General features: G+C 47.1%; 1 protein-coding gene across 1 annotated transcript in view; it reads right to left on the bottom strand.

Annotated features, from left to right (window-relative positions):
- Positions 1-12,866, bottom strand: part of Tspan5 (tetraspanin 5) — a 160,038-nt gene continuing 147,172 nt past the window's right edge. Inside the window, exons 4-8 of the mRNA XM_032897253.1 lie at positions 9,297-9,467; positions 6,991-7,116; positions 5,120-5,167; positions 4,905-5,021; positions 1-430 (exon numbers count right to left, since the gene is read on the bottom strand). Of these exons, the coding sequence (XP_032753144.1) occupies positions 365-430; positions 4,905-5,021; positions 5,120-5,167; positions 6,991-7,116; positions 9,297-9,467 (528 nt within the window). The 3' untranslated portion in view covers positions 1-364. The remainder of the gene's footprint in view (positions 431-4,904; positions 5,022-5,119; positions 5,168-6,990; positions 7,117-9,296; positions 9,468-12,866) is intronic.

The following is a 12,866-nucleotide window of genomic DNA, read 5'->3' on the forward strand; positions in this document are numbered from 1 at the left end:
TTTTAGCCAAGATGTGGACAGCACTGTATTCTCCATAAATTCAAGTACATGCGGTGCCCAACCTCCCCCTTCCCCCCTTCTGGTAGCATCCATCTGTCCATCAATTCACGGCTACAGTAGAGATTCACTGCACAGCGACTCCGCGACTTGCACGCTGTTTCGTTTTTCTTGTTCGAGGGACCGTCCGTGAGCAGCATTTCCAAGTTCTACCCCCGCAGAAAGTTAAGTTCTTGGCAGCTCCATTGGGTGAGACTGCAGACCTGTGACCAGGTCTCTGCAACCCGCCATCAGCCGGCCGGCGCACAGAGGGTCAGTCAGCGAGGGGGGAATCAGTCCAGTGTCTGACAGCAGTGGTTGCAGGGGTCTACCAGCTAGCCCTGACAGCTTCAATGTCACTCACCAAATTCTGTGCCAGGCATATCCCAAAAATCTGAAAAAGGAGAGAAAACCAAGTTAGACGGCAGAATTCAAATGCTCTGGGCTTTTCCCTGGTCACTGGGTCTGCCCCTCCCTGCTTGGTAATCTGATTCTTAAATGGATATTCAGAGGACGGAGACTTAGGTCAGTTGTAAAGTGTTTGCCTCACATGCATAAAGCCTTGGGCTCTGCTCCCAGAACCATAGAAAACCAGGCGTGTTGGTACACATCTACAATCCCAACACGTGGGTAGGAAGAAGCTGGAAGGTCAGAAGCCATCCTTGGCTACATAGCAAGTTTGAGGCCAGCTTGGGGATACACGAGACCTGTCATTCATATATATATATATATATATATATATATATACACACACACACACACACATATATATATACATATATATATACACACACACATACATACATACATATATATATACACACACACATACATACATATATATATACACACACACATATAAACATATATACACACACACATACACACATACATATATATACACACACATACATATATATATATGTATATATATATATATGCTGAAAAAAAAAAGAGTGGAGAGAAAATAAAAATCCCTAATTTTAGCATGACTTTATCTCTTCAATACTAAATACAGACACTGTTTATTTCCCTCACACTAACACTATCCCAAGAGAACCCATTTCCACCTCTCCCTATGGCCTAGATAGCTCTCATCTACCTTCTCCTTCTGTGGGTTTGCCTGATCTTCACGAAATGGCTTTAGACAACATGTGGTGCCTGTGACTTCTTTTAAGTACCCAAACCATCTCTGGGTTCACCCACAGATACGGTGACTGATCAAATGAGAAAAGCCCACACAATCTCATGGGTTTGCATACTCAGTCTCCAGTTATCGGCACTTCTATGGGAGGCTGTAGGACACTGGAGTCTGTGACTTAGCAAGCATGTTGCTAAGGACAGCTGTCAAAGGCGTTACCTGCCTCTGAGCTGCTACGGCCCCTATGGCTTCCCGCACCATGGGTCTGGTCCTCTGAACCGTGGGCCTGAACAAACCTCTCTTCATTTCCTCCTCGAGGTATCACCGTGTTGTAGACCTTCGTGACTCAGCTACGAATGTTCTTTATTTGTGTGGCACAAATGAAAGAACTTTAGTGAACGTTTCGTACAAGATAAAGAAAGCTGAAGTGACCTCAGCACGCATGCGCTGCCTTTGTGACCAGGGATGCCATCCGTGTGTGTGGGAACGTCGGGCTGAAGCCCAGCTGGGGCACTTATCTCGCACAGGTGGGTCACAACCCAATCCTTCTATAATCCATGGGCTCTGCCAGGTAATAGGCCTTAATGAAGCCGCACACGCAGGGAACATGTTTTGTTGGTGACCAGCCTGCCTGGCTAGGGTCCTGACTGATCCAATCACCACCGGATGCACCTGCCCTGTTCTCCCTGCTCAGGTCAGGTCTGTGACCTTTGGAGGGAAGGGTCTGCCACTTCACTGGGGTCTGCAGCTTCCTCCCTCTTCCCGTGAGAGTGGTGACCCCATCAGCAAGGTCACGGTGGGAGGCAGAGCTCCAGGCTGACTGGGTGGGTGATTGTTCTGAGTCAGGGACTCAGGTTGTGCGGAGGGAGAAGTGGGCACGCTCAGAGAGCACCGTGAAGATGTGGTGAGCGCTGACTCAGACAGGAGGGAGGTGATGGGGTGGGGGATGCAGACAAGGGATACGAATGCTGGTTCTTCACAAAAGCAGCTGCAGAGAGGAACTGTGGTGACTTTCGAGGAATTACCCGGCCAGTTTGCTCTACCTGTTTGTCTTGCTTGCTTCTGAGGCGGGGTCTTCCTCCCTGTTCAGTTGTCATCCTGCTGCCTCTGCTTTGGTTTCCCTGGGGCTGAGACTGCAGGTATGCATGGCGCAGCTGGCCAATTCATGTTTTTTTTGATGGCTGCGTACTGACCCAACCATAAGGACGTACCCCAGTTGTTAAAGACCCATGGATGGATTCCTCGGTGTTTCCACTTCTTGCTGCTATGTGCACGTGTGTGCCAATGTTTGGGTAAATGTTGTTTTTCATTCCTTTTGCATCGGTGGAAAATTGTAGGGTCACACAGTAACCATATATTATTTTCCAAAGAGCTGAGCCATTTCTGCTCCCCCACGGTAGAAAGGTGCAAGTGATTTGTCCTACATCCTCAGAACACCCACCACCTTGTTTATCCATAGCCATCTTAGTGGGTGTGCAATGGGTACCTCACTGCAGTTGGGACGTGCAGTTCTCTGACAGCAAGGGATGCTGCACCTTTTCATGTGCCACAGCCATTTCTATCTGTGCTGGAGAATTGTCTACTGACACTCTTCATTTTTAAACTAGACCTGGGTAGGTAGTCCAGGCTTGCCTTTTTTCTTGTTTCCTATAAGCCATATATATGATACACACTAAACACACACACACACACACACACACACACACACACACACACACACACACACTCACCCACAAACACTTCCTGCCATTGTGTGAGTAACCTTGATGGCACCATTTTCAGTGTGGAAGTTTTATATTTTGAGGAGGTGCCATTACCTCTGTTTCCGTTGGTGGTTTTGTTTTTTTTTTTTTTTCTCTGAAACTCTTTGTCCAAGAAAAAAAAAAAAATCACTAATTTACACCAAGTTTTCTCCTAGAATGTCACAACTTTGGCATCTTTTAAAGGAGCTGTTGATGTAAATAGTAAGTACACTGTCTTCAGACACACCAGGAGAGGGCATCGGATCCCATTACAGATGGTTGTGAGTCACCGTGTAGTTGCTGGGAATTGAACTCAGGACCTCTGGAAGAACAGCCAGTGCTCTTAACCGCCGAGCCATCCCTCTAGCCCACAGCTCTGGGTTTTATAAGAGAGAGTTTTGTTCATTTATTTTACACGAAGACAGGCTCTGAGTATGAAGGCTGGGCTGGTTGGCTCTTAAATGACGATCCTGAGACCCCGCTTCAACCTTTTCCATTGGCTTACAGTACAGGCATTCAGCTCCCCACACTGAGATTTGGGTCTTTGATCTATTTTAAGTTTATGTTTACATGAGATAGGTGTCTAAACAGCATTCTTTTCTAGACTGAAAATCAGAATTCCTGCACCATTTCTCAAAACCCTTTTTTTAATAGTTTTTTTCTCTTTTTAAATGTGTATGGGTGTTTTGACTACATGCACGACTGTGTACCTCATGCATGACGTGTGGATGGGGCCAGAGTGGGCACTGGATCCCTTGGGACTACAGTCACAGACAGTTGTCAGCTACCATGGAGGGGCTGGGAATTGAGCCCTGGTCCTCTGGAAGAACAGCCAGTGCTCTTAACCACTGAGTCATTGTTTTCCCTCCTTGAAAAACCTTTTGTTCCTTCCCCGTTGAATAGTTTTGATTCCCTTATCAAAACAAAGCTCACAAAAGTGCTATCTGTAATTTAATCCTATTACTCAGTAATGGCTAACTTTATAAGCTGGCAAGACCGTCTTGAACCCTGTTACTTTGTAGTCAGATTTAATTAGGAAACAAGAATTCTTCATCCTGCCATCCTCTTTCGGTGCGTTTGACTACTCTGATCTCTTGTTTTTCCCTGCAAACTCAGGCCCAGCGAGTGGATGACTAAATGGGGAGGTTGTATCTGAGACAGAGAGCACGGAATCTCTATCAACTGAGTGCTGATGGCCCTTGAGCGACACTGAGTTTATAATCTGTGACACAGGATGACTTCCTATTTACTTAAGCGATCTCTGATTTCCTTCAACCACGTATCCATCTGCGGTCCTCCACAGAGAGCATCTTATCAACAGGAAGAGTCAGCATCCGGGACTACACTCACCAGCACTTGGGCAAGCTGGACCAGAGACACAAAAGATAGCACATACTCCTGCAACTCCACAGAGCTTGGCCTTTCTGCTGAGGTCCCCCTCTGAGCAGCCAGGTCTGCCCCGGCTGTCACAACACAGTCCTTTAAGCCCTCGGAAACAACGAATGTCAGCTGACAACCTGGGGCCTATCAGCCTCTCTGTGGTGAAAAGGAAACAAGATTTCCTAACGTATTTCCGGACCTAGACTCAGACCTTCAATAAACACCAACCCAATAGTTCCAGTCTGTTCCCGGGACCTCCAGTGTATCTCAGAGGCTAAGGCATCGAAGAGACAAAGCAAAGGTCTTGGCCTGGTCTGATGGTTTGCATATGCTTGACCCAGGCACTATTAGAAGGTGTGATCTTGTTGGAGGAAGTGTGTCACTGTGGGGGTGGGCTTGGGGACCTCCTCCTAGCTGCCTGAGGATGCTCAGTCTGTTCTTGGCTTTGATGATATTGAACTGAACCTCTGAACCTGTATGCCAGCCCCAATTAAACTTGCATTGATCACGGTGTCTGTTCACAGCAATAAGACCCTAACTAAGACATCTGGGGAGGTCCTTCTGGGCACTGCTGTCTGAGGCAGCACCAAGGACCCACGTCTTACCTGGAGCAGTGCAATTCCTATGAAAATACCAGCCACAATGGTTAAATTGTCCTGTAGCCACTTCTCAAACTGGGGCACACAGCCTTTTGTGTATATCACAATCTGTTGGTCAACTTCCTTTACAAGGGAAGAGAGCAGAGGGTCACAGATACAGCCTTGTGCATATGCAAACACTCCTCCAAAAATCACCATGTGCTAAGGCGGGTTTCACTTACTGGTTTTTGCCTGGCATCATAGCCACACTGAGTGTTGATGACGTCTTCCTGGGGAAGAAAGGAAGAGAAAGGTGAAACTCATTCTTGTTCAGCAGAGAGCCCATCTAAGAATGGAAGGGGACTACAGCACAGTATTAAATGGTATTATTAATATTATTATTTAACAAACATTATTATTAAATGCTGTGTACTTATGAGAGCAGCTTCAAAAATATGTATTAAAACATTCCTGCCTATAAATGAAAGCTGAGACTCTAGTAGGTCCTTCATGTGTGGTGTGTGTGTGTGTATGTGTGTCTATGTGTATATGTGTATGTGTGTGCATGGGCACGCACACACATGTGCACAAACATAAGATTCAAAATACTGCCAACCTCAGGAAGCTTCAAGGGAACTGGAAACATAAACAAAAATCAACCTTAAAGGACAAGATGACCATCTTTATGCTCTTTGGCAATTTCTGCTTTTTAAAACATAGCACAGAGATTAGATCTAGGGTCTTATGCATGGCAAATATGTGTGTGTCCCTTTCAATCTATAGATTTCTGTCACTTAAAGTGTGTGTGGTGTGTGTGTGTGTGTATGTGTGTGTGTGTGTGTGTGTGTGTGCGAGTGTTTTAATAAAAAAGCATTATGTCACTAATTACAAAGCAAAACACTGCCTGTCCATGTGTCAAACGGGTAGCCTGACATTTCTAGAATCTGGTTGGAAATACTACGGGTCACCTGCTTCCTCCCCTCTGGGGGTCAGAGTTCACGGCACAAGACAGACCCACTGAAGGATCTGTTGCCTAGTGACTCCTGGAGACTCTTCTTGTTTTTACCATAGGCAGTTGAGGTAGGACCCAGAGAGAAGACAGGGAGCATGCCGGCCAGTACATGCCCAGGCTGCCTGAGCAGGGGACCACTTGACCCGCCTCAGAGGGGGAAGACAGGCTGGCTAGAAAGGAGTCACAGGCAGGGTGGCACAGTTCTCAGTGATGCCCAGCCTGGGCTGATGTGCCCTCCAGATGAGCAGCCTGCCAAACACCCTAAAACCCCAGCCTCCATGAGAGCCCCATAGCCCCCAAGGTTGCAAGAGGGGAGCCTGAGAGACTCACTTGTGCCCACTGTGCTTCACCGTGGGCAAGAGCAAGCTTGTCCAGGAAGGGCTACAGCCACTCCTCACATAGGGCACACTAGCACTCAGTCTGGCTTTTCACTCACAATGCAGACGGTTCATATTTTCACTCTACGAACCACGCACACGGTGTGAAGTGTAGTAAACAGGAGTAGCTTGTGGATGGGCTCTACGTTTTCTTTCTAAAGTAAAACTGCACATGGCAGCCGCTACAGCCATCCTCACGCCACCCTCTGGGCCACCATGGCTCCTCGAGCAGCGGTCACACCTTGTCATGCCTCAATCCCTCCTTTACTCCCGAGTCCCTTCCCAGAAACCAGATGAGAAGAGAAGGCTTACTAAACCCAAGCTACTGCAGACAGATGGCTCACCCACGAGCCCCCCATTCTCATCAAGGAGGAACAAGTGACATGGGCTCCCAGTTCTGTCCCGACAGCACTGTCACGTGTGCTCCATAGGCCTCGGGTGGGGCTAATTTCCCCCTAGAAATTCCTAGGGTGGGGCTAATTTCCCCCTAGAAATTTCCTCCCTTTCTGACCTCCCGTGAGTCAAACACACCAAGGCTCAGAACAGGAGACAACGCGCACTTGCTAAATTAATTCCGACCATCCTGTCCTGACTGGGAACACATCACCCTCTTCTGGGACCTACAATCAGGCACTCGGGCACAAGCTTATGAGAAGAGATTTTTGAGACAGACATCGCTCTGAGTGCTGGTGCAGAGCGGCTGGCAGTGAGCTGTCGTTCTTACCGCAGGGTCTTTAGTGCAGCAGGAGAACGGCACACCGCATCGCTCTCGGCTTGCATTGGAGTCTGTGCAGTTGAAGTAAATATTTAGGTTCCAATCGTCAGCTCCAAAAGCCCCGCAGCACTGCCACTGGAGCAAACAGGAGAGTTAGAGAGGACGTCTCAGCATGGGGCGACCCACCACCTGCACCCCACCCGCACGACCCGTCCGGCATCTCGCAATTCATTTTTAAGTTAAAATGGACCTAGATGGGCCCTGTAAAGCCTTCCAAAGTAATGTAGGCTGAAGTTCCTGTAGATGGTTTGACGAGAGACGTAAGTAGGGAAGGGAAGGGCATTGTATAGCAGGGCTCGAGATGAATGTGGCTTGGCCACGTTCTAGGATAAACCAGAACATTCTAGAAGGAAAAATGAAACGCTAGCAACAGTGGTAACATAGAGCGAGGCGACTCTGGTTGTGCTTGAGTTTCGATCTTACTTTAATGGTTCTTAGTATCACTGAGCGTACGTGGCATCAGATGAACAGTGGACACTTGGGTGAGTTCTGACATGTGTGTAACAAGGTAAACAGCAGCCACTTCACAGGACAGGGAGCGGCAGGGCTGATGTCCAGTGGTACAGTGGGCAAACACGGGTCAGGCAGGCCCACCTCTCTAAATTCCTGGAGGCTTAACTTTTCATTATCTTTGCCTACATTAAATTTTTTAAAAGAGCTTATTTTCATGCTCAATTCAGCTCTTCTGTGTTTAAGATTTATTTTTTTAAAAGATTTGTTTATTTTATGTGAGTACACTGTCGCTCTCTCCAGACACACCAGAGGAGGGCATCAGATCCCATTACAGATGGTTGTGAGCCACCATGTGGTTGCTGGGAATTGAACTCAGGACCTCTGGAAGAGCAGTCAGAGCTCTTAACCTCTGAGCCATCTCTCCAGCCCACAATTCAGTTCTTAAATTCAGTCTAACTCAGTCTTAAATGGAGACTGACTATGGGCTCCTCCTGTACTGGATTATCTTGACTTCTCAAATAAAACCAACCCGTGGCCATTTTAAGGCTTTCAGGACCAAAGAGCTATGTTGAAATATTTTTAACCCCAGAACAGAAGACCAGGATCACATGAAATGGCAGTGTTGCCGAGTAGAGCAGGCTCACACACAGGTTCTGCAGACTCAGCTGCTCCTCTGGGCTTAGGCTGGACACCACAGGTAAAGCCTCATTAGCTCTGTCATGCCAACTAGTCAGGGAGAAGGCCCAAGAAACGGAGAGCTTGTGTGCACTATGGCCCAACGGCACAGGGAAATTGCCAGAGTGGGTGGGACGGGGCTCACACCCAAGGATGCTTGCTCTAGACAGCAGCCACTGAGTGAAACTAAGACCTCAACACCCACTCAGTGCTGACGAAGTGTGGCCTTCTTGACTCAAGGTAAATGTGATCCCAGTGAAACCTATCCTACTCAGAGCTAGACCTCGGTCCCCTGAGCCTCTGTGTGCTCCTTGATCTTGCTCTAAATATTACTGCCATGGACGCCACAGACCAAGGTGGCTTGGCTTACTCATTGTTTTCCAGTGCAGATGTGTGAGGACCTGCTAATCTGTGGGCGGGTCTTGGGCCTAAGATGAGGCCATGTGTACCGCTGACTGTCCCCGTATCCATTTGTATCAGACAATGGCCCAGCTTTATTCTCATTTTTCTCCCAGGAAGAGTCCAAGTTCTGCTAGTCCAAGTCCAATGAGAGTGACTCCTCGTGCATTTTGAGTGACATGACATCTGCCTGTTTACCGTACGTGAACAGTCAGTCACACAGTCACGTTCAGACACCTGTGTGACAGGCGGCGTCTGCTTATCTTCCATTTGTTAGAAGGCAGCAGGCCTTAGGAGTCTCTGAACTTTTGGTTTGAACTACACGCATGTGGTATCTGGATGGGCACATCTGAGGAACTTTACAAACAAATGCCCTGCTAATTACACTACTGTGAGCTACAGGGGAGGGAATAAGGAAAACTCAGATTTAATCAAATCAAACTCTAAACATATATAAAAGCAATTCTCTTCAAAGGCTGACAAGGGGACATCACGGTGATCATCTTTTTGCTTGAGAGTTTTATCTTCCTCTAATTTAACACAAGTTGGGAGAAATGAAATCAGAATGTTTCTCTTTGAGATACAAATATGAGCTATGGAGCAAGGAAAAGGAAATAAAGAAACAAACAAGCAAACAGCCAGACACTAGACAGAAAAGTCAGCTGGACGGCTCCAGCTGGCAGACACACAAAGCATTATGGGAGAAGACGCTTCCACTTGGAACTTACGTATTCCTGGGTGAAGTCTATGAGGTTCTGCAGATCAATGTCATCTCTGTAGGCTCTGATGTTGTTGTTAATAAAGAAATACAGCTGGTCTTTGATCCAGTCTTTGAAAACAAATGCCAACACCCCAGCAGTGAGTTCCAGGAAGAAAATAATCCCCAGGAACACAGAAAACTAAGACAAAAGAAACACACAACAGGGAATGGGTTACAAGGCCTTAGATCACAGGGAGTGAGTGGCTCCTCTCTGAAAGGGACTGTAATTACATTCAGTTGCTACACATCTCCGAACTGGGGGCCTTCCGATTCTTAAGGTTTGTTAATGGAATATTACGCTCTAAGAAAGGACTTTTAAAAATTAGAGATCACTCCATAATCACATTTTAGAGTCTCTGGTGTTCCATTTGATAATTAACCAACAGAGCCCAAATCAAACATTGAGTAATAGGAATTTCTCATTAGATCCACATTAAGGCCTAATGAATTGCTGGTGATTAATGGACTGCCAGACACGGGAACAGCGTTCTGTCTGACCTCTAGGAAGCCTCTTTCCTAACTGGAAAGGTAGATTACTTTGTTTCATAATCACCGATCACTTGCAACTGTGGCTTGACTCTGCTTGCACTACATTATCCCCTTGGATTCGCTGCTTTAATGCCTCCCTGCACCTCCCATACCGTGTGAAATAGATCTGCTCATCTTAAAGAGGTCAGCGGGGGAAGTAGGAGGGGCTGTGACTGAGACCAGAAAACAATTTCCAATCATGGAAATGAAACCGTGGGCTCTCTCTTGCCTCCTGCCTGGGAAACACCAACGTCAGGAAACACTTTAAATAACGCCACAGTGCAATCAAAAGGGACTTCTGGCTAAGGCAGATAACAGGGCATGCTTGAGAGCATGAGGCCCTGGGGTAACCGCTCAGAACCCTGGGGAAATTTCCCTTCCACCCCGTTACTTCGAAGAGTCTCATTTTAGTCATCCTGACTGCCAGCTCCACCCACGGCCATTTCCACACCTCCTTCCTCCCACATCTTTACCCTCTGCAAACCGGTTTGTGATCTTGAGGTGGGGGCCATGGTGGGTGGACAGTGGGGTGTGGCATGGAGTGAGAGGCGGGTCTTTGTGGGGGACTGAGGGGAGAGGGCCAGAAGGACCAAACCAGTGCCTGACCAAGTCTAGTGCTGAGGCGAAAATTCCACTTCTAAGCCCTTGGCTCAGCCTTCCATGCTTTCCTGGGGCTTCTGTTTATCTGTCCTCAGTGGGAACATAAAACGTAAAGTTCTTATATAATTATGAGTGATACCTATAATTTCAAATTACGTTTTTCTTAGAAAAGAGAAGAGTAGTGCAACCCCCTTAACCTGTAGTGAGTACCGCCCAGAACATGGACATCTACAATCCTCACACCGCAGAAAGAATAAAACCTAAGATAGACACACACACACACACACACACACACACACACACACACACACACACACACACACACACAGACAGAGACACACATACACACACACACACACACACACACACACACACACACAGAGACACAGACACACCACAGAGACACACATACACACACACACACACACACACACACACACACACACACACACACACACACACACACACACACACACACACACACACACACACACACACACACACACACACACACACACACACACACACACACACACACACACACACACACACACACCGAGTCCAAACTCAATATCAATGATTTGGCAGAGGCCTACATGTCCAGTTCTATGAACTAATGCCCTCAATTCCGAAGGTACCAAAAGTGACCGGAAGCTTTGTCTGATGGTATCGGTCAGCTAAGAAATGCCACTTCTATTTCACAGTCCTGCCTGTAGGATTTTTCCCCAGAAATTCTCCTCATCTTAGGACAATCTGATCTCTGAGGTTGTTGGAGGCACGGTGACATTGTTTCCTCCTTACCTCACAGCTTCTGCTCAAACAGACCTTTAGGCCAGTTTCCATTGTTAGTTCTAAATAAAGAAAGGCCATTTAAATAGTCTCCAAGAAGGAGGGCTAAGAACGTGATTCTTTTCAAATCTAATGTGGGACTTTAGGGAGGGGGTTACTATAATAAGTAAAACCACGTTCAAGGGAACCACATTAAAGGGACCTCGTATTTGGGAGCATGGAGGTTTCACAGTGTTAGGTTGGGTCCCAGCAAAGCGGAGTGAAACCAGGTCCCCACTTTGAGATGCCTCCTAAGTCTGGCAAGGCCGGCAGGCCATGGTCAGGGACAAATACGCTCCGGAGGGACTCCATCTCCAGCGGTCTTTGACTCAGTGAAGAGAGGGGAGAAGAGAAGGGGGAGACCACACACGCTTGTGTAGAAAGGGGACAGTTTGGAAAGTAAGACAGCTCTAAGCATGGAAAACTAGTGCCTCCCATCATGCGCAGGGAAAAGGACGCTAGCTCCTCATTAGACTCTCTCTGAGAGAAATGACCTACAGGTCTTCCATGTAGGTGTGAACCACGCGAAAAGACCCAGGATTATAGCCCCAAGGCTTTCAGGGAGCCAGAGCTGGGCCAACTTGAAATGGGTTACCCTAGAATGGGTATGGGAGGCTCTTAGAGATGCTCATGGAAAGATGCCAGAGAACATTCTAGAAGACATGGTGGGGTTGGTTGGAGAATCACGCACCGTGTGGCTGTTCAGACTAGTTCTAGAACAAGCTCTCAGGTGAGTGGCTCTAATAAGAGGCACAGCAAAGAAAGTTGTTCTCTAGAAATTCCCCTACCCTCCCTCATCATGGGAAGGCAGGTCCTTCTGATCCTTTCTCTGTTTTTGGAGAGGAGAGTGAAAACTTTTTCTACATCACTAGAATGCCAACCTCCTCACACAATGGGGCCAAACTCAATCCATACCAAATATCTGGCAGAAACTGACAGGTACTGGGCCCTGTGAGCTAAGTCTTCACTCCCCAAAGGTATAGAAAGCAACCTCAAGTTACATTTGAAGTTACACCAGCCAACAAGGAAGCTGTCTTGATATTTCACATTTACCATTCTTCTTATTTCAGATACAGGTACATCGTAGCCTATGCTGTTACTCTGTTGGAAAGGAGCCCCAAAGGCTTTCAATGTTCATTCTCTTCTTTGTCCCAAACACTTCACACCTCCTGCTAAAGTCCCTCCTCTACAAGTGGAGGACTTTCACCTTAACTCTATCACCATGTTTATTCAAACTGCATGGCTGGCTGGCTGGGGTATAGAAGCTGGACCAGTGCCTAGTTCCCCTAGGCTATTATCTCTACAGCTTTCTACTTACAACATTCTCCATCAACACTCGTACCTACAACATCCCCACCTCCACATCTCATTCCTTCCTAAACTACTTTAGGGATTGAACCCAAGTCTGTTGCATATATGTACAAAATCCCCATGCATGGCAGGACTGGATGGTATTTATACTGCCTTGGAGGCACGTCTAGGGCAAGGAAAGAGTGGGCAAGATTGAAGAGCTCTCTTGAAGTTAGAGTGGCCTGGGCTTGCTTGCTTGCTTGCTTGCTTGCTTGCTTTCTTTCTTTCTTTC

This window comes from Rattus rattus, chromosome 3 (assembly GCF_011064425.1).
Source record: "Rattus rattus isolate New Zealand chromosome 3, Rrattus_CSIRO_v1, whole genome shotgun sequence".
In the NCBI taxonomy this organism is placed as follows: domain Eukaryota; kingdom Metazoa; phylum Chordata; class Mammalia; order Rodentia; family Muridae; genus Rattus; species Rattus rattus.